The 24,603-nt window shown below is 43.5% G+C and overlaps 2 protein-coding genes across 2 annotated transcripts; both read left to right on the top strand.

Moving 5' to 3' along the window:
- The first annotated feature begins 1,661 nt into the window (after nt 1–1,661).
- On the top strand, nt 1,662–4,748 carry LOC133463442 (E3 ubiquitin/ISG15 ligase TRIM25-like). Its single transcript, XM_061744985.1, has one exon. It carries the CDS (start codon nt 1,755–1,757, stop codon nt 3,447–3,449), a length of 1,695 nt encoding a protein of 564 aa, XP_061600969.1. The 5' UTR covers nt 1,662–1,754; the 3' UTR covers nt 3,450–4,748.
- A 320-nt stretch (nt 4,749–5,068) lies between these two features.
- On the top strand, nt 5,069–23,393 carry LOC133464063 (zinc finger and SCAN domain-containing protein 12). The gene is made up of 7 exons (XM_061746030.1): nt 5,069–5,619; nt 9,447–9,693; nt 10,516–10,668; nt 15,021–15,152; nt 17,379–18,025; nt 19,336–19,678; nt 21,687–23,393. The coding sequence occupies exons 1-7, from the start codon at nt 5,069–5,071 to the stop codon at nt 22,323–22,325; spliced, it is 2,712 nt and encodes a 903-aa protein (XP_061602014.1). The 3' UTR covers nt 22,326–23,393.
- Nucleotides 23,394–24,603: the final 1,210 nt, after the last annotated feature.

Here is a 24,603-nt window from a genome sequence, read left to right as displayed (position 1 = left end):
TTGTTTTGTTTTTTGTTTTGTTTTTTTTTCCTCGTCTTATGCTACATGAGCCGGTCTGGAGATATGGCACGCTATGTCCCGAGTACCAGACCTTACCAGCCTGGGCCGTAAACCTTTGGCTGGAGACACTCAAGTTATAAATCTGTGATCACGGTGCAGATGAGTAATTCACTTTCCCGCCTAGCTAGTGCTGGAAAGCTTTTCTTCCCCCTGTGCTCCGTGCATTCATTCCCCATGTGTCAGTGTCTATGTATCAGAATTTGGGTGGTCTCAATCCCGGGCCTCTAACCCAGCTTCATCTGTAACACCTGTCGATGCTACGGTGGATTCGCCACACTCAAGACTTTGGAATGCCAATGGTAACAGGGCCTCAAACCCTGCACCTCAAAAGGGCCTCAAAGCCACTTTGTGTACACTTCCTCTTAATTTCTATTCCAGCCTTTGTCTCTTTTTTTGTCATTAAATTTAGCAGTTGGGTATTTACTAAGACTTCTGGACACGTTTCCTTTTAGTGGTGTCCAATGCAGATAAAAGGGTCTGCTTACCTTGTCTGTGCCGGCCCGTGTCCTTGGTCTGTTCGTACCCAGCTGTTTTGTCCGAATCACCTTTGCTCGATCCCGGACGAGCCCCCAAATTGTTGTGATCGAACCTCGGTCACCCCGAATCCGTTGATCGAGCTAGAGAATTAAAGAAGGACAGAAGACTGGGATAGAGTTTAATAGAGCTCTGCAGAGGGAGACTCAGCCGAAGACAGACTCCGCCGCCGGCCCCGTCAACGTCCTGCTGAGTTCTGACCACTCTGTGTGAGACCAGGTTTTATTGCTTTCTCAAAGGGGGAGGGTGATCCCTCTTATCTTGTGCCTGGTACAGAATGCTTCTTTCAGAGACAAGTCAGAATACACTCACATCAAGTTTTAACACATAGACACATTTAGTTAATCAGCATATGCAGTTTACATATTCAGTGTGGTTATAATCAATTTAGTTATATTCAGTATGCTTATAATCATTCTATTCAACAATTTCAATGCACACATTGTAAGAGACATTTTGAGACATTTTACTCATTTTTTACTCTTCTTTCATTTATGTGCCCAATGTTCTGAAAAATCAAAGATAGAGACTTGTTAACTGTTCAGCTGCTGATAAATTTAACTGTAAATTTATTCTAATTTGAAACAAAAGAAATTCTTATGATTTTGAAAGTTTTGTCAACATTAACAAATTATTCTTTGACAATCCTTGGTCCGGACTGGCCTTTATTTACACCATTTATATAAATAATTTGCTATAGGCCTACACAGTGTCAAGTGTTTCTAATTTCTACACCATACAGGCGTTAAAAGGTTGAATGCGTGTTCAGGGATGAAGAAGTTGGTGGTGGGAGGAGAACAAGGTTGGGGTCGTAGAACCAGCAAGAACTTGAATCTACTTTCACCCCTGGTTAAAACAACCTGGAAACCTGGAACGTGACACTGATAGTAGTTTGAAACAGGAACGTTTCCTGTTCTGAAAGAGGTCAAGGGTTTTTTATCTCAGACATCTTATCCTGCTGGACTCTGAGCCTCATAAACCGGCAGATCCAGTCTGAGCAGGTTTCCTGGTCCCCTCCCTGCAGACCTGCAGCTATAAGACGGGTCTGAACAACAGCTGAACACAGAGCTGACAGCCTTCGTTCTCTGCACACCTGATTTGTAGATCAGAACTCAGACGAGTTAGTAAAACTGTCTCAGTCTCAGTTATCGAGAGGAGAAATGGCGCAGAAAGGAGATCAGGACCAGGAAACCTTTTCTTGTTCCATCTGTTTGGAGCTTTTAAAGGATCCGGTGACTATTCCCTGTGGACACAGTTACTGTATGAACTGTATTAAAACCTACTGGGATGAAGGAGAGAAGAAATTCCCCAGCTGTCCTCAGTGTAGAGAGATATTTATCCCGAGGCCTGCGCTGGTTAAAAACACCATGTTTGCTGCTTTAGTGGAGCAGCTGAAGAAGACGGGAGTCCAAGCTGCTCCTGCTGATCACTGCTATGCTGGACCTGAAGACGTGGCCTGTGATGTCTGCTCTGGGAGGAAACTGAAAGCTGTCAAGTCCTGTTTGGTCTGTCTGGCCTCTTACTGCCAGAAACACCTTCAACCTCATCGTGATGCGGCTCCACTAAAGAAACACCAGCTGGTGGATCCCTCCAAGAACCTGCAGGACAACATCTGCCCCCTTCACGCTGAGGTGAGGAAGATGTTCTGTCGTACTGATCAGAAGTGTATCTGTTATCTCTGCTCTGTGGATGAACATAAAGGCCATGACACGGTCTCGGCTGCAGCAGAAAGGAAGGAGAGGCAGAAAGAGATGGAGGTGAGACGACAACAAATCCAGCAGCAGATCCAGGACAGAGAGAAAGATGTGAAGCTGCTTCAGCGGGAGGTGGAGGCCATCGATCAGTCTGCTGATAAAACAGTGGAGGACAGTGAGGAGATGTTCACTGAGCTGATCTCTCTTCTCCAGAAGAGAAGCTCTGAGGTGAAGCAGCAGATCAGATCCCAGCAGGAAACTGAAGTGGGGAGAGTCAGAGAGCTGGAGGAGAAGCTGCAGCAGGAGATCAGGGACCTGAAGAGGAGAGACGCTGAGATGAAGCAGCTCTCAGACACCGAGGACCACAACCAGTTCCTCCACAGCTGCCAATCACTGCCACCACTCAGTGAGTCCACACACTCCTCCAGCATCAGCATCCGTGCTCTCACACACTCCTCCAGCATCAGCATCCGCCCTCTCAGCTACTTTCAGGACGTGACAGCAGCTGTGTCAGAGGTCAGAGGTCGACTACAGGACATCCTGGGAGAAACGTGGACAAATGTCTCACTGGCCGTCACTGATGTGGATGTTTTACTGCCCAAAGACCCAACGAGCAGAGCTGGATTCTTGAAGTATTCATGTGAAATCACTCTGGATCCAAACACAGTACACAAACGGATGTTACTGTCAGAGCAGAACAGAAAGGTGACTCGGGTGGACCAACCTCAGTCTTATTCTGATCATCCAGACAGATTCACTGGTCATTATTATCAGGTTCTGAGTAGAGAGAGTCTGACTGGACGTCATTACTGGGAGGTGGAAACAGCAGGTTTAGTTTTTGTAGCAGTTTCATACAAGAATATCAGCAGATCAGGGTGGGAAAGTAGATTTGGATTTAATGATAAATCTTGGTCACTAGGTTGTTCCTCAGGCAGTTATGTATTCAGGTACAACAGCATCCTAACCTCCGTCTCAGGTCCTTGGAGCTCCAGAATAGGAGTTTACCTGGATCACAGAGCAGGAGTTCTGTCCTTCTACAGCGTCTCTGGAACCACGACCCTCCTCCACAGAGTCCAGACCTCCTTCACTCGGCCGCTACACGCTGGAGTCTGGATTTACTCCGGTACTGGAGCCTCAGCTGAGTTCTGTAAACTCAAATAAGTCATGAAGATAAACGAGTTTCCTCTTCATGTTTTTATTGATTTTATTTTCTTCTCAGAGACGATCGTCTCAAACTCTGATGGATGGAGGGACGTTTTTGTTCTATAAGTTGATGTTTTGTTGTTATTTCCTCTTTCGGAGGTGGAAGTTGTTCTTGTGTAGTTTCACCTGGGAAATATGAAGAATATTAACATCTTCTATTTCATTATAAAAACATAGAAATAAGCCTGTGTTGTAATTGATGTTAACTGTTAGTTTGGATGTGTTTCTATGTTGTATTTCTCTTTTCTTCCTCTTCATGGACTCCAACAGACGAGCCACCAGACCTTCTTCATCTCTGATATCACGTCTGCATTCTTCATTAGCAAACCAAAGGTTCCTGTTTTCTAAAGATAAAACTATTTTCCAGCCATGAGAACAAAGTAAATGATTCCAGAGATGTTAGTGACAGCAGCAACGCAGCAAACGGTTGAGTGAAGCCTGTAGTTGGTGTGAGAGTGTTGGGGCCGGTAGTCGTCGCTGCAGCTGCAGGACCAGACTAGATCTGCACATCAGGGGTGTGCAAACAAGGGAACCTCACGATTCCATTCGATTTCGATTATTGGAGCTTCCATTCTTCGATTCTTCGATTATAACGATTGTCGATTCGATTTGATTATTGGTGCCACGATTCTTGGATTATTGTGATTTTTAATGCTTTTTTTCCATCCAAGATTGATTTTGTCTTCATCTGTGGCTACATTTGTAAATAAATATCCAATCAATGAACTCAGTTCCTCTAACAACACTCATTAAGTAAATAACAAGGTTTTTTGAACATTTGACATGTATTTTATTTTATGACTATGTAAACATTGTCTCTTTGACTTCCTTAACTTTGACCAGGGAAAGCTGCACTTGCATGAGAGCGCCCTCTATTGGTGGAAAACACTGAAAACGGTCAAGCCCTGGATTTAATGAGTTCATTAATTCAAGTGTATATGATATGTACTTCCATCAAATGTATTTAGTGTAAACATATCTGCCATATTTCAAGTGAACAATAAGAAATGTGCATTCTTGAAAATGAAATGATTCAGCAGCTTATTCAGTCTGGAATCTGGATAGGATAACTTAAAAAAAAAATGCAAATTTTTTTTTTTTTTTAATTAATCGATTCCAAATCGTCACGCGATGCATCGACACATCGATGAATTGCACCCACCTCTACTGCACATCACATGTTGGTGATGTCCAAATCTGTTGACCATGTTTCATGTTTAAAAATCGGGTTATTTAGTGAGAAATAAAACTTCTGATGTTCTAACAAAGTGTTTCCTTCAGTCTTCATTCCACGATTTGACTCAGATCTGAGGGAGAAAACATGAATCTAATATTCAAGTAAAAGTGAGGCATTTTCCTCCTGAAACATCCCAAAGTACAGAGTTCATGTTCACAACAGATCATATTTCTGGATTTAAATGTGTCTTTACTGATTTTACTGCTCTAGTTCTGGTCTTAAGAGGCTTTAAATCTCCACAATCCTGTTTTCCTGGTAGATAAAGGTGAAATAAGTGAATTAAAACAGTTGAATGTGAGTTAAATGGACCCGTGTTGGGAGCAGGAGCCGCTGCAGGAACATGTTCTGCTGGAAGAAGCTGCTGGACGGTACCAGAGGTTCGGTACCAGAGGTTCAGTACCAGAGGTTCAGTACCAGAGGTTCAGTACCAGAGGTTCAGTACCAGAGGTTCGGTACCAGAGGTTCAGTACCAGAGGTTCGGTACCGGTACCAGAGGTTCAGTACCAGAGGTTCAGTACCAGAGGTTCGGTACCAGAGGTTCGGTACCAGAGGTTCGGTACCAGAGGTTCGGTACCAGGGGTTCGGTACCAGAGGTTCGGTACCAGAGGTTCGGTACCAGAGGTTCGGTACCAGAGGTTCAGTACCGGTACCAGAGGTTCGGTACCAGAGGTTCGGTACCAGAGGTTTGGTACCAGAGGTTCGGTACCAGAGGTTCGGTACCAGAGGTTCAGTACCAGAGGTTCGGTACCAGATGTTCAGTACCAGAGGTTCGGTACCAGAGGTTCTGCGGTCCAGTTTCACTCGTCAGGGTGGAGTCTGGGAACGTAGGAAACCTCCCAAGACGGGTCACTTCCCCGTCAGCGTGATGGGAACTGAGTGCACGTTGGGACAGTAGATGTAGTAAATGTTTGACTTTTAATGGGCGTGAAGCCTGAGAGCAAGGGTCAAGTAAACTCTGAGTTCCAATGTGCAAGTGAACAGAAGAAGCAATAAAAATTAATCATGATGGAGACAGTGGCGTCAATTCAGTCAAAGCTCAGGCATGGCAACGTGACGAGTCCCAGAAGTCTCTGTAGCTGATCTGTGTGGTCAGGAAAATGTGAACTTTTTAAAATTCAGCCTCAGGAGCCTTCTCTTCTTCTTTCATTAGATGCAGAGAAGGCTTTTGACAGAGTTGAGTGGAAATTTATTTTTTCTGTTTTATATAAATTTGATTTGGGTGTTAATTTCATTGAGTGGATTAAAATGATTTATAATTGTCCAAAAGCTGCAGTAATAACCAATGGCAGGTGCTCTGACCTTTTTTCTTTATCTAAAGGGACAAGGCAGGGCTGTCCTTTGTCACCTTTGCTTTTTGCAATGGTGATCAAACCTTTGGCGGCAAGTGTAAGAGACAACATAAGTATTCAGGGTTTAAAGGTCGATAATAACGAACATAAAATTTCCTTTTATGCAGATGATATTTTTTTATACATCACGGACCCAGAGAAATCAATATCACACTTGCAAAACACAATTAAACAGTTTGGAAGTTACTCAGGTTATAAGATCAATTTCAGTAAATCTAATGCTGTTCTCTTACACATGACACCAACAGAAGAAATGCTTACATCTTGTCCCTTTCATTGGACACCAGGGGGCTTTAAATATTTGGGTATACATATTACTCCCAAATTAGATAATCTGTTTTAAGAAAATTACACCCCAATTGTGCACAAGATAAAATCAGACCTGTTAACATGGTCTTCTCTTCCACTGTCACTATTAGGGCGCATAAACACTATTAAAATGAATGTTCTACCAAGATTTATTTTTCTTTTCCAGATGTTACCATGCTTTTTATCTGTGGAGTTCTTTAAACCATTAAATAGCGGCATTTGGGGCAATAAAAACCCTAGGATCAGTCTACTGAAACCAGAATCCATGGGAGGTCTTGGCCTCCCCAATCTCCAATATTATTTTTGGGCAGCCCAGTTAAGGAATCTGGTATCTTGGGCATTGGGGAGACACGAGTCTCGGTGGGTCCAAATGGAGGCAAAGTTTTTCGAACCCCTGCCACTGGTCTCTCTTATATTTATGAATAAGTTTGAAAAAATAAAAAACATAGACAAATGTTTCTCTGTTTTTAATACCCTGTTAGCATGGAGAGATTGTAGGAAAAAAAAAACAGTATTACCACCTGTACTTCAATACATTCCACTATTTATCAAAATCCAGATCTGAATATTAAGCATATCAACATAGGTGAATGGGAAAACTCTGGTTTACAGTTTAAGGATTTATTTAATTTGAACATGCAATTAAAATCATTCATTGACTTAAAATCAGAATACAACATCCCTGACAAACACTTTTTTAAATATTTACAAATACGGAGCATTGTTCAATCACTTATCAAAGCTAATAAAATTCGACTTGGATTATCTGAAATAGAGGACATATTTATAACTTCAGACACAATTAAAGGAAAGATCAGTGAGTTTTATAATATTTTATCACAAGGAGGTTTGTCATCTTTCCAAACTTTAGTGAAGATATGGGAGAAGGAGTTGGGGATGGTCTTTGAAGAAAATACTTGGTTAAATATACGTGAAAATATACATTTTCCTTTTACTAGTAATAAAATTAAAGAGGCTAATTTTAAATTTATTCACAAACTTTATTTAACTCCAATTAAAATGCACAAAATTTCAAAGGATATCTCTTCAAAATGTCCAAGATGTAAAAGAATCGATGGAACATTTGTACATATGTTTTGGGAATGTGATCTTTTAATAAGTTTCTGGAAATCAATTCATTCCTTCACACAATCAGTATTAGAAATTAATTTTGAGTTAAGCTCCAGTTTGTATTTATTAAATGACACACTGGATCTTCAGTTAGACCGGAAAAAAAGCAGCATATTAATTATGATCACATACTTTTACTTTGGAAAGATGATTCCCCTCCAACTTTCAAGTTTTTTTTGGATCAAATTTCAGTTTTTTTACCATTGGAAAAATTAACTTTAGAAAAATACAACCGTGGTCATATTTTTCAAGAATTTTGGTTTCCATTATTTTCAAAACTGGATAATTTTTCCAAAGGACCAATGAGTATCTTTATTTTCGAACTTGTGCCTTATATGTATGTTTGTATGTATGTATGTATGTATGTATGTATGTATGTATGTATGTATGTATGTATGGATATATATATATATATATATATATATATATATATATATATATATATATATATATATATATATATATATATATATATATATATATATATATATATATATATATATATATATATATTTATATATATATATATATATATATATAGATTTATATAGATTTATATAGTTATATAGATATATATAGTTTGATATCGCTGTTGCTGCTATTATATATTTTTTTAATGTATTTATTTATTTATTTTTTTAAATATTTATTTAATTTTGTTCTCCCTTAATGTATGTTTTTTTCCCTAGGGTAATTATGGGGAGGGGAGGAATGTGGGTAGAATAGAAATCATGCATGTGAAAATGTGAATTGTGAAAATTATTGTGAAATAAAAAGATATTAAAAAAAAAAATAATTCAGCCTCACTCACATCCTGCTAACTATGAACACTGCACTTTAACAACGAGTTGATCAATTCAGTCAACGCGTCTTTACGCATCCGTTTTCAGCACCACGGACAGCGAGCAGCAGTTAGAGAGCAGAAATATCTGATAAACGCAGTTTAACTGATTCTGTTCACTTCATTCACTAGTCAGTGCAACAATATCACAATATCCCAGTTTAACCTAAAACAGTTAAAGTCCAAATGCAAAAAGGAGAGGGAGGAGCAGAAGAGAGAAAGAGAGATTAAAAACAGATTTATAAGAGGATGATTATATTTATGTTTGACTTCTTTTTTATGTTTCTCTGCTCTTCCTGTCACTTCCTGTCCTGAACATTTCATCGTGTTCTCGTCTGCAACCTCCGGACCTGAATCAAACTTCCATAAACTCATTCTGCAGTCCTGGAAAATGATATTTACACACAATGTCACAGCACATGCTGCCCCCTGGTGGAATAACAGGACCATTACAATCAATAAAACCTTATTTAAACAACAATGGTTTCAGAAAAATATCTTATTTGTTGTTGATCTAATGGATGAAAATGGACAATTCCTTCAGTTTCATTGGTTTATTGAGAAGTATATTATACATTTCTCTTCCAGAGAATTCCAGAGAGCTCAAATACAGAAACAGCCAAACAAACACAATTACAGGGTTACAATAACAGAGACAGACAAAAGGATGTCTGGGCTGAACGTTGTTTGGTAGAACATTGTTACCCAAAATTCAATCATTATCCAGGTTAATCTATCCAGCAAACTCTCTTTTAATCCCACCAAGGATTATAAACAATACAATAAATGTTAATTTCATGGATAAATAAACATCACTATTAGGGATGCACCAATCCGATATTTAGTATCTGTATCGGCATCGATCTGGCTGCTGCAGTCACCACCACCATCCACCATCCTGGACCAGGACCAGGTCCGTGCGTTTTTTCGTGCGTTTTTTCGTACGTTTTTCAAACGTTTTTTCGTGCGTTTTTTCGTGCGTTTTTTTGTACGTTTTTTTTGTCCGTTTTTTCGTACGCTTTTTCGTACGTTTTTTCATGCGTTTTTTCGTACACTTTTTCGTACTTTTTTTGGTTCCTCTCCCTCAGCTTCTCCATGACCTGCTGGTTCCACTCCCTCAGCTTCTCCTGCTGGTTCCTCTCCCTCAGCTTCTCCATGACCTGCAGGTTCAACTCCCTCAGCACCAGAACAGGAACAGACTGCAGAGCATCACTGTGCTCTAAAATCATCGGCCTGCCGGTCAGAACTCTGTCTGTGGTTTTCAACCAGCAGGCCCTCAGCCAGGCAGATAAAATCATGAAGGACCCTCCCACATACTCCACCCTGCATTCCAGTGTCTCCCCTCCAGGAGGCGCCTGCGCTGCGTCGCCTGCAGGACTGAGAGGAGGAGAGACACTTTTGTCCCCAAAGCTACCCTGCTTTTTAATTCCAGCTGCTAAACTCCTTCCCCCCCAGACTACTCTATACTCCCGTTGGACTGTTTACATCCACTGTCGACACTTTGCACTGACACTTTATACTTTATATTTTTACTTATACCACTGCAGTCACTCTGCTGTAGATTTTTTTGACATTCTTATATTTATATATTTTTGTACATAAGGAGACATGCCCTGTTCATTTTATTCTATTTTATTTCTTGTTCTATTTGATATTTTCAACGTCTTGCTGCTCAGTTGTCCTGCAATTGCCCCTCGGGGATGAATAAAGTTTTCTGAATCTGAATCTGAATATACTGTATATATATATATATATATATATATATATATATATATATATATATATATATATATATATATATGTGTGTGTGTGTATAGATAGATAGATAGATAGATAGATAGATAGATAGATAGATAGATAGATAGATAGATAGATAGATAGATAGATAGATAGATAGATAGATAGATAGATAGATAGATAGATAGATAGATAGATAGATAAATAATACATTTCATTGAAAACACAAAGGCTGCAGACTTTAAAAACATACTTTTTTAATATGAACTTTATTAACTAAAGTGACAAACTCAGAAAAGAACAAGAAACTTACAAAAACGTACAAAAACAGACTTAAATGTGTTCATTTAGACATTATTTACCTGAAGCTGCGACAGCTCGCGACAGTTGACGGCAGGATTCAGCTTCCGGGTCTGGCAGCCAATCAGCGCCGGGCTGCGCAGCCGCTCAGCCAATCAGCGGCCGCGCCGGCCCCGCCGCCGCCTCTGTGCCGCAGAGCCGCGTCTGACACCAGGAACCGTGCTCGGAACCTCCGGACCTCGTCCCCACCGGGCCGGGAGCCGCGGCCGCACCGTGAGTACCGGGCCCGGAACAGGTGCGGGTTCAGGTGCGGGTTCAGGCGGGGCGGGAAGCGGGGGGAAGAGCGGTGCCGCGTGCGGCATCGCGGTTCATGCCCAGGCGGCGCGGCACCGCACGCGCAGCGCACGCGGCTGCGTGCCGCCTGGGGATGAACCGCGCTGCCGCTGTTCTGTCAAAAAGTGATTTCCTACATGATTAAGGAAATCAAAGATGGCGGCCTGAAAGTTATTGACTTTGATTGCCTCTAAATTCATTAGAAACTGCCTAAGTGGAACTTTGTTCCCAACAAACAAAACAAAAATGATATAGTACATAAATTTGATAAAAAATCAATTGATAAATTAAGAACAATGTACCTAACATTTCCTATACCCCCCAAAACGAAAGAAACGCACTTTAAAATGATGAACAACATTTATCCTTCTAAAGAATTACTTAGATTACGCTTTAATATCGATGACAATATGTGCACATTTTGTGAAAATGAAATTGAAACTACGGACCATATTTTCTTCTCTTGTGATAAAATACAAACATTCTGGAATAATCTTCACAGATTTATTAAACGGAAAATTGCATCGTTCCATCCTCTATTTCTAAAGATAATGTCACTTTTGGTACGATCTTGAAAAACAAAAATGATGAACTCTGTTGCAACGTAATCCTCTGCTTGGAAAACATGTTTTATCCACAAGAATAGGATACTAAAATCTACGACGGAGTATTAGGGGAAATTACGAGAATAAAGTCATAATATTATGAGAATAAAGTCATAATGTTGCGAGAATAAAGTCGTAATATTATGAGAATAAAGTCGTAATTTATGAGAATAAAGTCGTAATATTATGAGAATAAAGTCGTAATTTATGAGAATAAAGTCGTAATATTATGAGAATAAAGTTGTAATATTACGAGAATAAAGTCGTAAAATTACGAGAATAAAGTCGTAATATTATGAGAATAAAGTCGTAATATTACGAGAATAAAGTCGTAATATTATGAGAATAAAGTCGTAATATTACAACTTTATTCTCGTAATATTAGGACTTTATTCTCGTAATATTATGACCATATTCTCATATTATTATGACTTTATTTTTTATTTTTTGTCTTAGTTTGGCCCTAATACTCCGTCGTAAAAATCACCCCCAAATGTTGTGTATTTATGAACAAATTTAAAATGTATTTGAAATCTCTAAAACTTATAACAACAATTAAGGCACGAACTTTATATGATCTCTTAAAGAATTTTCCTACTGAACTGAATAAAATCAGTCTGAATTCCCCCTTATAAAAGCTGATTTTTTTCCTTACTAGTTTAATTACTTTACTAATTTAATTACTTATTTATATAAGTTCCTTTTATTTCATTATGTCTGTTTATTATTTATTTTATTTTATGTTAAAGCATTTTAGAATATGTCACATTAGGGTCAGTTTTATGTTCCCTTGTTACTCTCTCTGGATTTCTAATATATATATTATATATATATATATATATATAATATATATATTACTATAATGCTGTTTTATTCGTCATGCTCAATTCACTCAGCTATTGTATCTTCTCTATTAATAACGTCATTATATGTACTACATTTGTTTAATAGTTGTGTATTATTACTGTTGTAATTGCACATGTACATTACTACCTGCCTTGGGAACACATGAATGTGTTTTCACTAATTGTGACTTCTGACTTTCAATAAAGTTTCTAAAAAAAATAATAATAAAAAAAAAAGTTCTGTATCGAGGCCAATGTGAACAAAATAAATATTCTACCCCATTTGTTAAAAAAAAAGAAAAAAAAAATTGATTTCCTGCCAGAATCTGATTTCTCTCCTGAAAATGGGTCTTTTTACCTGCTAAAAATTGATTTTAGGCCAAATACAGTTAATGAAAGGTTGTTTCTCCCTAAATATGACTTGATCTCATTCTTGAGCTTCATAATCTGAAAATCTGACGTTTTAGCGCTATCGTTCAGGAAGCTAGTTCAGCTGCTAGCATAGGAGGCTAGTTCAGCTGCTAGCATAGGAGGCTAGTTCAGCTGCTAGCATAGCAGGCTAGTTCAGCTGCTAGCATAGGAGGCTAGTTCAGTTGCTAGCATAGGAGGCTAGTTCAGCTGCTAGCATAGGAGGCTAGTTCAGCTGCTAGCATAGGAGGCTAGTTCAGCTGCTAGCATAGCAGGCTAGTTCAGTTGCTAGCATAGAAGGCTAGTTCAGCTGCCAGCATAGGAGGCTAGTTCAGCTGCTAGCATAGGAGGCTAGTTCAGTTGCTAGCATAGGAGGCTAGTTCAGTTGCTAGCATAGGAGGCTAGTTCAGCTGCTAGCATAGGAGGCTAGTTCAGTTGCTAGCATAGCAGGCTAGTTCAGTTGCTAGCATGGGAGGCTAGTTCAGCTGCTAGCATAGGAGGCTAGTTCAGCTGCTAGCATAGGAGGCTAGTTCAGCTGCTAGCATAGGAGGCTAGTTCAGTTGGTAGCATAGCAGGCTAGTTCAGCTGCTAGCATAGGAGGCTAGTTCAGTTGCTAGCATAGCAGGCTAGTTCAGTTGCTAGCATGGGAGGCTAGTTCAGCTGCTAGCATAGGAGGCTAGTTCAGCTGCTAGCATAGGAGGCTAGTTCAGCTGCTAGCATAGGAGGCTAGTTCAGCTGCTAGCATAGGAGGCTAGTTCAGCTGCTAGCATAGGAGGCTAGTTCAGCTGCTAGCATAGGAGGCTAGTTCAGCTGCTAGCATAGGAGGCTAGTTCAGCTGCTGGACGTAAACACGGTGGTTCAGTCAGCTGTTCGGTCTCTCTACATCCGTGTGTCCACTGAGCTGTTACACCGAGAGAGAGCGCCCCCTGCAGGTTTGGTGACCGGTTATGAAGCGTTTTTCTGTTGAACATGTTTCTGGTTTTATATGGTTTTGTGCTTTGCATCGTTTCTCTATTTGCAGCGTCTGATGCTGCATTTGTCTTTGTTTTCTGCAGCACGTTCCTATTTTGTTCCTGGTTTTGATTTTGTGAATTTGAATGGTTTCTGTACTTGAAGCCGTTTTCCTGAACTGAGACGCGTTAGGCCGTTGCAGCGTTTGACCCTCGTCGGCCACCGTAGTAACAGGACAAGAAAACAGGAGAAAAAAAAGATAAAATAAAATAAAAAATAAAATAATCATTTCCACAAAAGTGCTTAAGCGTAGCAAGATTGTAACTTAAAGAGCAAGAGACTCTAACATGGTTTCATATAAATCATTTATAGACTGATTTTCTTCTGATATTACCTTTATGGATGTTATATCATTTTTTATTTCATTTTTAGAACAGACTATGGAGGGTTTGCTGTTTTTCCATTTATTTTTATGTATATGATATTTTCCCATAATGAGAATGATGTTTTCCTTCTTTGACAGACCGTCATATAAATCATCACCTGAAACTAAACAAACAGTTGTTGATCCCAATATTTAACCAGAATAAACATCTTGCTAAAAAAGCTTTGTGACCGAACAAGAAATGTGTTCAATTGTTTAGTTTTCTGTCTGACAAAATACACAAGGATCTAGATCAGGGTCTGAACCCGCGGCTCTAGAGCCACCAGGGCGGCTCTTTAGCGCCGCCCTGGTGGCTCCTGGAGCTTCTTCAAAAATGTTTGACCTTTTTTTTCCTTTTTTTCTTCTTTTTTTTTCTTCTTTTTTTCTTTTTTTTCTTTTTTTCCTTTTTTTCTCTTTTTTTCTTCCTTTTTCCTTTCCTTTTTAATCTCGACATTTCGACTTTTTTCTCAAAATTTTGACTTTTTTCTCGACATTTCGACTTTTTTCTCAAAATTTTGACTTTTTTCTCAACACTTCGATTTTTTTCTCGACACTTCGACTTTTTTCTCGACATTTTGACTTTTTTCTCAACATTTTGACTATTTTCTCGACATTTCGACTTTTTTCTCAAAATTTCGACTTTTTTTCTCTCGACATTTCGACTTTTTTCTCAAAATTTCGACTTTTCTCTCGACATTTCGACTTTTTTCTCGACATTTCAACTTTTTTCTCAAAATTTTGACTTTTTTCTTGACATTTTGACTTTTTTCTTGACATTTTGACTTTTTTCTTGACATTTTGACTTTTTTCTCAACACTTCGACTTTTTTCTCAACATTTCAGCTTTTTTCCTCAACATTTCACCGTTCGCCATTTGCCTTCATTCTAAGACTTTTCATTTTTTGCGGCTCCAGACATATTTGTTTTTTGTGTTTGTGTTTTAAATAAAAATAAAGCTGCATATTTTACTTCAAATCTTTTATCATTCATTTCTGGTGAGTTATTTTGTCTTTGTTGTTTTTTTTTACCCCACATGTGCTGCCGTGCTCTTATTGTGAAGGCGCCTCCCTCCGCCGCAGCTTCCGCTCTCCTTCCATTTAATCTGGTCTCGGACCCGGAGCGGCTTCCTGTTGACTGTCCCGGATCCGCGGACATCTCTGCGGCTGTGGCCGGCCAGCCGCCCCGGAACCCGGTGAGTCCCGCCCCGGTTTCCCCCCGGACCCCCCCGGTGCCCCCCGGAGGCCCCGCCGCAGCCCCGGGCTCGAGTCCGGCCGCTGGCCGCCCAGCGAGCCCCGAGTGCGGCTGCGCTGACAGCCGTCGGCCCGCAACATCCCGCCGTGCTCCGGAGCTCACGGATTACCGCGCTGCTGCAGACGCACTGGTCAGTCCCGGGCTGCAGGCGTGAGGGGAGAGTTAGGGAGTTATAAACGTTATAAACGCGCTGAATGTGATGTTTAACCGCAGCAGCAGCAGCAGCGCCCTCCTCCGCGCATGCGCGGCTGGACACAACCGCGGAAGTGACATTAGGACTCTCCTAAATGTCCTCGTCCCGGACGTGAGGGGCAATAAACCGGTTTATTTGGTGCCGAACCCTCGTCCTGGTGGGTCTGGAGACGCTGGTCCGGTTCTGGCGGGTCCTCGGTTCCGTCCGGGCCGCCGAACATTAAAACCGCAGATTTCTGAACGGAGTTCGGCGGGCGTTAAAGGCAAGGCAGGTTTATTACAGCACAATCCAACACAAGGTAATTCAAAGAGCTTTACATCAACATTAAAAGCGGCAAGACACAATTAAAACATAAGTAACAAATAAGATGAAATAAAATGATAATAAAAGAGGTAGAATAACAGAAAGCAGCAGTTGTTAGTCAGTGAGGGCAGTAGATCCAGCAGGTTCATCTCATTCTTACAATGGAAATAATTACGTTTCTATACGGTCAAAACGTACAAAGACCAGGTCAAATACAGGATTACAAAGTAATCTGTGCCGATTCGTGCGGTGAATCAAACCAATTTGACAATTCTATCCATAACTTCGTGCGTTTTTCACACAACTGACGAGAATTATGTTTCTATACGGTCAAAACGTACTGTACTGTAATACTGTAAAGTATTTAATTTAAGAGTACGCTTAAATAACAAATAAAATGATGAGAAAAGAGGTAAAATAATAAAAAGCACCATTTGTTAAAAAGTAAGAGCAGTAGATCCAGCAGGTGAGTATTTAATTAATGCACATGAATGAGTAAAGAATATTATGTGCAATATTCTTACTTTCTTTACTACAGGTGTTGAACCTTTTTTCGTGCGTTTTTTTGTTAGTTTTTTTGTGCATTTTTTAGTTCGTTCTTTTGTGCGTTTTTTCGTGCGTGCGTGCGTTTTTTTGTGCGTCTTTTCGTGCATGCGTTTTTTTTTCGTGCGTTTTTTTTGTGCGTTTTTTCGTACGTGCGGGTTTTTTTTCGTGCGTGCGTGAGTTTTTCGTGCGTGTTGAACCTGACGGTGTTGAACCTTTTTTTTGTGCGTTTTTTTTTGTTAGTTTTTTCGTGCGTTTTTTCGTTCGTTCTTTCGTGCGTTTTTTCGTGCGTGCGTGCGTTTTTTTTGTGCGTTTTTTCGTGCGTGCGTGCGTTTTTTTGTGCGGTTTTTCGTGCGTGTTGAACCTGACGGTGTTGAACCTTTTTTAGTGCGTTTTTTTGTGCGTTTTTTCATGCGTGCATTTTTTTTTCGTGCGTGCGTGAGTTTTTCGTGCGTGTTGAACCTGACGGTGTTGAACCTTTTTTTTGTGCGTTTTTTTTTGTTAGTTTTTTCGTGCGTTTTTTCGTTCGTTCTTTCGTGCGTTTTTTTGTGCGTGCGTGCGTTTTTTTGTGCGTTTTTTCGTGCGTGCATGAGTTTTTCGTGCGTGTTGAACCTGACGGTGTTGAACCTTTTTTTTGTGCGTTTTTTTTCGTTCGTTCTTTCGTGCGTTTTTTCGTGCGTGCGTGCGTTTTTTTTGTGCGTTTTTTCGTGCGTGCGTTTTTTCGTGCGTGCATGAGTTTTTCGTGCGTGTTGAACCTGACGGTGTTGAACCTTTTTTAGTGCGTTTTTTTTGTGCGTTTTTTCATGCGTGCATTTTTTTTTCGTGCGTACGTGCGTGAGTTTTTCCGTGCGTGTTGAACCTGACGGTGTTGAACGTTCCTCCACAGACCTGGAGCAGACCTGCGGCCCCTGTTTTCGTTCTTTTGTGCGTTTTTTCGTGCGTGCGTGCGTTTTTCGTGCGTGTTGAACCTGACCGTGTTGAACGTTCCTCCACAGACCTGGAGCAGACCTGCGGCCCCTGTTTTCGTTCTTTTGTGCGTTTTTTCGTGCGTGCGTGCGTTTTTTCGTGCGTGCGTGCGTGAGTTTTCCGTGCGTGTTGAACCTGACGGTGTTGAACGTTCCTCCACAGACCTGGAGCAGACCTGCGGCCCCTGTTGACCCCGCCGACCCCCCACTGACCCTGGAGCAGCTGATCCAGATGGAGGACCCCGACACGGAGCTGGTGGTGTCGGAGTCGGACGCCCTGGGCGCCGACTTCATCACGGTGGAGCTGGACACGCAGCCCATCGAGTACGTGGTGAAGTGGGCGGAGGTCGGCTCCAAGTTCACCATCTCCTGCGTGAAGAAGGACTCGGACGAGCCGGCCGAGCTGGAGGCGGGCGAGGCCTTCTTCACGCCCTACGAGGAGGTGTTCCCCTGCGAGGTGACGGAGCAGAGCGTGGAGATCAAGACGGACTCGGACCTGGACCTGGACCTGGAGGAGGAGGAGGAGGAGGACGAGGAGGAGGATGACGAGGACGAGGAGGAGGTGCTGGTGGAGGCGGGGGGGTCCCACCTGGACCCGGACTCGGACCAGGAAGACTACGAGCCCGAGGAGCGGCAGTTCCGCTGCAGCTACTGCGGGAAGAGCTACAGCCACGCGTCCAGCCTGTACCGGCACCAGCAGACGCACGGCAAGGGGGGGGCGGGGGCGGCCCCCAGCCGGGCCCTGGAGCCCCCCCACCCCGACGCCCGCTACGTCTGCCCGCACTGCGGCCTCAGCTTCAAGGGCAGCAGGTGAGGACGGGGGGGCGGGGTCACCTGTGGGGGGGGGGACCGGGACCGCAGGCCAGCAGCAGCTCCCGAGGCTCCGGCCTGCAAACATGCACAAAAGAGAAAAAAGGGGGAAACACAAGAAACTACAGGAACGATGGACAAAAATGATAGCTATGAGATATTTATAATAAATAAAAATGGAAATGGAGAAGAGAGGAAGGGTGAGAGTAGGGCTGGGCGATTTTGGACAAAAATAAAATCCTGATTTTTTTATTTTATTTTTTTTCTCTGAAAACCGGATTTTCGATTTTTTTTGGTAAAACTACAAAAGACAATGAAATAAATTGTTTCAAATATTTTATCTTTATTTTTAAAGAAAAATAGCAAACAAATTTCCCTATTGGGAATGAAGTGCAATTGAAAGATCCTGTAAATCCTCCTTGAGTTTAGTAAAGTGACAACATTTATAATTTTCTTGAGCTCCGTCTGTAATGCAGCTGCAAAAAAGGAAAATCGATTTTCCTTTTTTTAACATTGTCTTGATTAATGAATCCGATTTAGATTTAAAATCGATTAATCGCAAAGCCCTAGGTGAGAGGCACCGCCCAGTGGATCATGTCGGTCCCCCCTGCAGCATAGGCCTATAGCAGCATATCTACCACCAAGCTATATTTGAGACTAACTATTATAGTCTTGTTCTATAGCTGCAACTATGACTACTGACTCTAACACACTAGAGTTTACACTACCTAGAGATTTACCAACACCAGCTAGAGGTTTACTAAACACTAACTATAGGCTTTACTAAACAGAAAGGTTTTAAGTTTAGTTTTAAAGGTGGAGGTGGTGTCAGCCTCCTTAACCCAGATTGGAAGTTGGTTCCATAGTAATGGTGCCTGATAGCAGAACGCCCGCCCTCCAAATCTACATTTAGATACTCTAGGAACTACGAGTAAACCTGCACTCTGAGAACGGAGAGCTCTGCCAGGAACATAAGGCTCTATCAGGTCTTGTAAATACTGCAGAGCTGAGCCGTTTTGGGCTTTATACGCAAGTAATAAAAAAGGATTACTTGGATGCTGGTTAATCTGGTCTCTGGTTTTTCCAGGATGGTGGTTGATCTTGTTTGGTTTTTCCAGGATGCTGGTTAATCTTGTTTGGTTTTTCCAGGATGCTGGTTGATGTTTTCTCTGGTTTTTCCAGGATGCTGGTTAATCTTGTTTGGTTTTTCCAGGATGCTGGTTAATCTTGTTTGGTTTTTCCAGGATGCTTGTTGATCTTGTCTCTGGTTTTTCCAGGATGCTTGTTGATCTTGTCTCTGGTTTTTCCAGGATGCTGGGCAGCCACCTGCGGCTGCACGGGAAGCGGCGCATCCACCCGTGCAACATCTGCGGTAAGGAGTTCAACCACAGCTCCAGCCTGTCGCGCCACCGCCTCATCCACAAGAAGGGCAAGGGCCTGCCGAAGGACGCCGGCTTCAGCGCCGCCGCGCTGCGCCACTCGCTCAAACCCGCCGCCCGGAACAAGCGCTCCAAGAAGCCGGCGGGCCACGTAGCCCCGGTGGCCCACGTAGCCGCGGCGGCGCTGCTGCAGGGCGGCGGCGCCGACCGCTTCTACGCCTGCCCGCAGTGCGACATGAGCTTCCGCACGTCCACGCAGCTCAACAAGCACCAGGTGAGCAGGCACTGCTAACAACCTCACCATTCCATTCCATGCGCCCGCAAATAGTGCTGTGAAATGCGCCGCATTTGCGCTCGCAATTTGCCCCGCTTTAAGGTCCTATTCACAAAAGATTTTGCTCTAATGATATGCCGGCGCAAACACGCCCATACAGTTTTGCAGTAACTTCATTAACACCGGATCGGGATCAGATCAGGATCTGACGGTAATTCATGTTCTGTGTTTTGCTACACACACCTACAGGTCAGCTGTTAAACACACACATTCTAGATTTATACGTTTATATGGTGGAATTGTTTGTAATAAAGCAGCCCCTTATGTATGGATGAATCCTGAGCTCCGTCCTGTTATTTTTATTTTTAAATCTGAGATAAGTCCACAACCCCACTTGATCTGACTGTCTACAGTCATGTCTGACTGTAGATTTCACCCTTAATATCATTCAGTCTCACACAGGCTTGAATGATATTGAAGAGAGAGAGAAACAGAGAGATGGGGAGTGAGGAGTGAGTTTGCGCGCAGTTAATACACGCTTCCAAAACACGGTATTTGCTCCACTATTTTTGCGTGTGGCAAATAGCGCTGGCCTTTGTGAATTAGACGCTTTTTGCAATGAGGCTTATTTGCATAGAAAGGAATGTATGAATATTACCTAATTTACATGCATGTAAATGGCACAGGCGCACCATGACACTATTTGCTTGGCAGCGCAGTTTGTGGTGCAATTCGCCCTTTTGCGGGTGCTTTGTGAATTAGCAAAAGCCGCGCAATCCTTTTGTGGATTTGGCCCTTTTAAATCGCATTCGTTTTTTCCCCTGGCAACGTTTCTTACGGGACGACTTTCACACGGACGGCGCACCGACCAACCAGACCCCTTGAGAGAGAGGCTGGGTCCAAAATCACATACTTCCACCCTAATGGTATTTACTGATATTTTCTGGGGGTTGGGGCACATCCAAGTGATCGCCGCGACTTCATGGCTCTCGAAACCCGGAGACTGTTGGGGGGGCTGATAAGAGGGGGGGGCCAAGGAAGGCGTTGAGTTGAGGGGGGGTGTGGTTATCAGCAAGTGTGTGTGAGCGGTAAGTCCGTGAACTTCGCTCAGAGCTGCTCCTCAGCCAATGTCCTTGATGTTATCAGACGGCTCGGTACTAGGGCTGGGCGATATGGACCAAAGTCATATCTCCATATTTTCTAGCTGAATGTTGATACTCGATATATATCCATATTTTTTCTGTGCCATAATTTGGGTTTCCCCCAAAGCATTATAGCTTAGCATCTCTGTTAGCATCTCTGTTAGCATCTCTGTTAGCATCTCTGTTAGCATCTCTGTTAGCTTCATTTCTTAAAAAAACAGTCAGTTTTAATACAAAGCCTCGTGCCAAATGTCACACAGGTTCCTTTATTAACAGAGGTCTGCACAATATCAACATGTATAAAACACATGAAATAAAAATAAACTGCCTGCATATATAGAATAAAAATGCTTCTTGAATAAAATAAAACAAATATCCCTTTCCTGCACAACAATTAAATTAAATTACACTGTAATTAATACAATGTACACCAGGGAGATTGTGACCAGTACATTCCACCAGGGAGATTGTGACCAGTACATTCCACCAGGGAGATTGTGACCAGTACATTCCACCAGAGAGATTGTGACCAGTACATTCCACCAGGGAGATTGTGACCAGTACATTCCACCAGGGAGATTGTGACCAGTACATTCCACCAGGGAGATTGTGACCAGAGCGATCGGCCAAAACCGCCCTGTCAAGGCCAGATTATAAAATCAACAATTATATTGCAAAACAGACAGGTCTTCTCCATCTTGCCAATGAGCTCAAAGACGCCGCCAGCCTGCGATTCTGTTCAAGAATCACATCCAGCTTACGGCTTTGCTCCCCCAACGTTAAAGTCTGAGCGTTGATCGCCTTGCTTGACCCTTCTATATTAATTGTATATTAATTGTATATTTATTATATTTTTATTATATTAGGTGAGCCACGTGAAGCAGCTGCTCGGCGGCTACACGGCCGGGAAGGAGAACCTTCAGGCGTCGTCCGACCTGAAGATCCGGCTCAAGCTCTGCTCCCGCGACAAGCCCAACTTCTACACGCTGTGCAACAAGAACCGGCGCCGCCGCGGCGGGCCGGGCCGCCGGGCCCAGGAGGACCCGGACCTGGACCAGGACCAGGACCTGGACCCGGACCAGGACCAGCACGGCGGCGGCGCCGCGGCGGCCCGCGCCGGCCGCCACGCCTGCAACGTCTGCGGGAAGAGGTTCAGCCACGCCTCCAGCCTGGGCCGGCACCAGCAGACCCACCGGGCCGGCGCCGCGGGGCCCCCGGGCCGGGCCCGGGCTCCGGCTGGGGGCCCGGCCAGAACCAAGACCTACACCTGCCTGGCCTGCAGCAAGACCTTCATGCACTCGTCCAGCTTCTCCCGCCACAAGAAGGCGCACCTGCAGGAGCAGCGCCGCGCCGCCATGCTGGCGGGCCCGGGGCTGGGCCTGGGGCTGGGCCCGGCCGCGCTGCACACGGGCCCGGGTCTGGACCTGCAGGACCAGCGCCGCGCTGCCATGCTGGTCGGCCCGGTCCTGGACGAGACCGCGCCGCTGGAGTCCGACTCGGAGTGACACCATCGCCGCCGCGCCGGACTGTGGTCGGATTGTTCTGGTTCCGGGTTGGTTATGGACGTGTTTGGGCCCGGACCGGCCCGGTTCTCCTCTCGTGTAAATAGACGCAGATTCTGGTCCGGTTGGACCAGCTGACCCCCCCCCCCCCCCCCGTCACACCTGGACCCCCGAGGCATCATGGGAAACCTGGAGCCCACCAGAATAAGAGCCTAGGAGTGTGGATCCCACCAAAATAAGAGCCTAGGAGTGTGGATCCCACCAGAATAAGAGCCTAGGAGTGTGGATCCCACCAAAATAAGAGCCTAGGAGTGTGGATCCCACCAAAATAAGAGCCTAGGAGTGTGGATCCCACCAAAATAAGAGCCTGTGAGTGTGGATCCCACCAAAATAAGAGCCTAGGAGTGTGTTTCCCACCAAAATAAGAGCCTACAAAGGTGGATCCCACCAAAATAAGAGCCTACCAGTGTGGATCCCACCAAAATAAGAGCCTACCAGTGTGGATCCCACCAAAATAAGAGCCTACAAAGGTGGATCCCACCAAAATAAGAGCCTACGAGTGTGGATCCCTCCAAAATAAGAGCCTAGGAGTGTGGATCCCACCAAAATAAGAGCCTAGGAGTGTGGATCCCACCAAAATAAGAGCCTAGGAGTGTGGATCCCACCAAAATAAGAGCCTACGAGTGTGGATCCCACCAAAATAAGAGCCTACGAGTGTGGATCCCACCAAAATAAGAGCCTAGGAGTGTGTTTCCCACCAAAATAAGAGCCTAGGAGTGTGGATCCCACCAAAATAAGAGCCTAGGAGTGTGGATCCCACCAAAAGGCATCATGGGAAACCCCTCCCTGTTCTGATCAATAACCGTATCGGTCGGCTGCTGATGATGTCACTCTTCAGCTGATGATGTCACTGGTCATTGGCTGACAGAAGTGGGCGGGGCCTTGGGCGTCTCTCCGTGTGACACTTGCACTTCCTGTTTTGGAATTTACTTCCTATTTATGAATCCGGAGCGACGTGAGAATTATTTCCTTTTTTATTTTTAAATGTCCCAAAAAAAATAAAAAAAACAAGAGTTATATGTTTCCCCCCCCACCCTGTTACCATAGCAACACATGACCCCCCACCCTGTTACCATAGCAACAGCGAGGCTTTTGTGGTTCAGTCCCCACCAAAATAAGAGCCTAGGAGTGTGGATCCCACCAAAATAAGAGCTTAGGAGTGTGGATCCCACCAAAATAAGAGCCTAGGAGTGTGGATCCCACCAAAATAAGAGCCTACCAGTGTGGATCCCACCAAAATAAGAGCCTAGGAGTGTGGGTCCCTCCAAAATAAGAGCCTACCAGTGTGGATCCCACCAAAATAAGAGCCTACCAGTGTGGATCCCACCAAAATAAGAGCCTATGAGTGTGGATCCCTCCAAAATAAGAGCCTACGAGTGTGGATCCCTCCAAAATAAGAGCCTACGAGTGTGGATCCCACCAAAATAAGAGCCTACGAGTGTGGATCCCACCAAAATAAGAGCGTACGAGTCTCGATCCCACCAAAATAAGAGCCTACCAGTGTGGATCCCTCCAAAATAAGAGCCTACCAGTGTGGATCCCACCAAAATAAGAGCCTACGAGTGTGGATCCCACCAAAATAAGAGCCTACCAGTGTGGATCCCACCAAAATAAGAGCCTACGAGTGTGGATCCCACCAAAATAAGAGCGTACGAGTCTCGATCCCACCAAAATAAGAGCCTAGGAGTCTCAATCCCACCAGAATAAAAGCCTAGGAGTCTCAATCCCACCAGAATAAAAGCCTAGGAGTCTCAATCCCACCAGAATAAAAGCCTAGGAGTCTCAATCCCACCAGAATAAAAGCCTAGGAGTCTCAATCCCACCAGAATAAAAGCCTAGGAGTCTCAATCCCACCAGAATAAAAGCCTCCCTAACTCACTCCTCCAGTCTCTGATGTTTTTTCATGTGTGAATTGGATTTGAATTAATTTAATGACATATTTATAAATGTGTGCAGCAGATAAGCACTCACCCCCCCGTTCTGGTTCTGTTCCTGCAGTCGTCGTCCTCCCGGGGGGGCCAGGGACCCGGGGGGCCCCGGGGGACCCGGGGGGCCCCGGGGGGCCCGGGGGGCCCGGGGCTCGTTGTTGTATCGTGTTTGCCGATAGAATAAACCTGTTGACATGTTTCTGTCTTGTGTTTTGTAATAAACTTGGAAGAAGTTCCCGCGCTGGTCTGAATGTCTGAAGTTCCTCTGTCCGTCCACCAGGGGGCACAAACGG

This window comes from Cololabis saira, chromosome 17 (assembly GCF_033807715.1).
Source record: "Cololabis saira isolate AMF1-May2022 chromosome 17, fColSai1.1, whole genome shotgun sequence".
NCBI classification, from domain to species: Eukaryota; Metazoa; Chordata; class Actinopteri; order Beloniformes; family Belonidae; genus Cololabis; species Cololabis saira.
Note: the sequence above shows the minus strand (reverse complement) of the source record. Positions and strands in the feature narration are given on the sequence as shown.

Excerpts from the sequence above, each read along its gene's own strand:
- LOC133463442 (XM_061744985.1), top strand. The coding sequence starts at position 1,755 with ATGGCGCAGAAAGGAGATCAGGACCAGGAAACCTTTTCTTGTTCCATC.
- LOC133464063 (XM_061746030.1), top strand. The coding sequence starts at position 5,069 with ATGTTCTGCTGGAAGAAGCTGCTGGACGGTACCAGAGGTTCGGTACCA. Across the intron at positions 18,026-19,335 it reads CTCAGCTTCAAGGGCAGCAG|GATGCTGGGCAGCCACCTGC; the intron begins GTGAGGACGGGG and ends TGGTTTTTCCAG. Across the intron at positions 19,679-21,686 it reads CGCAGCTCAACAAGCACCAG|GTGAGCCACGTGAAGCAGCT; the intron begins GTGAGCAGGCAC and ends TTATTATATTAG.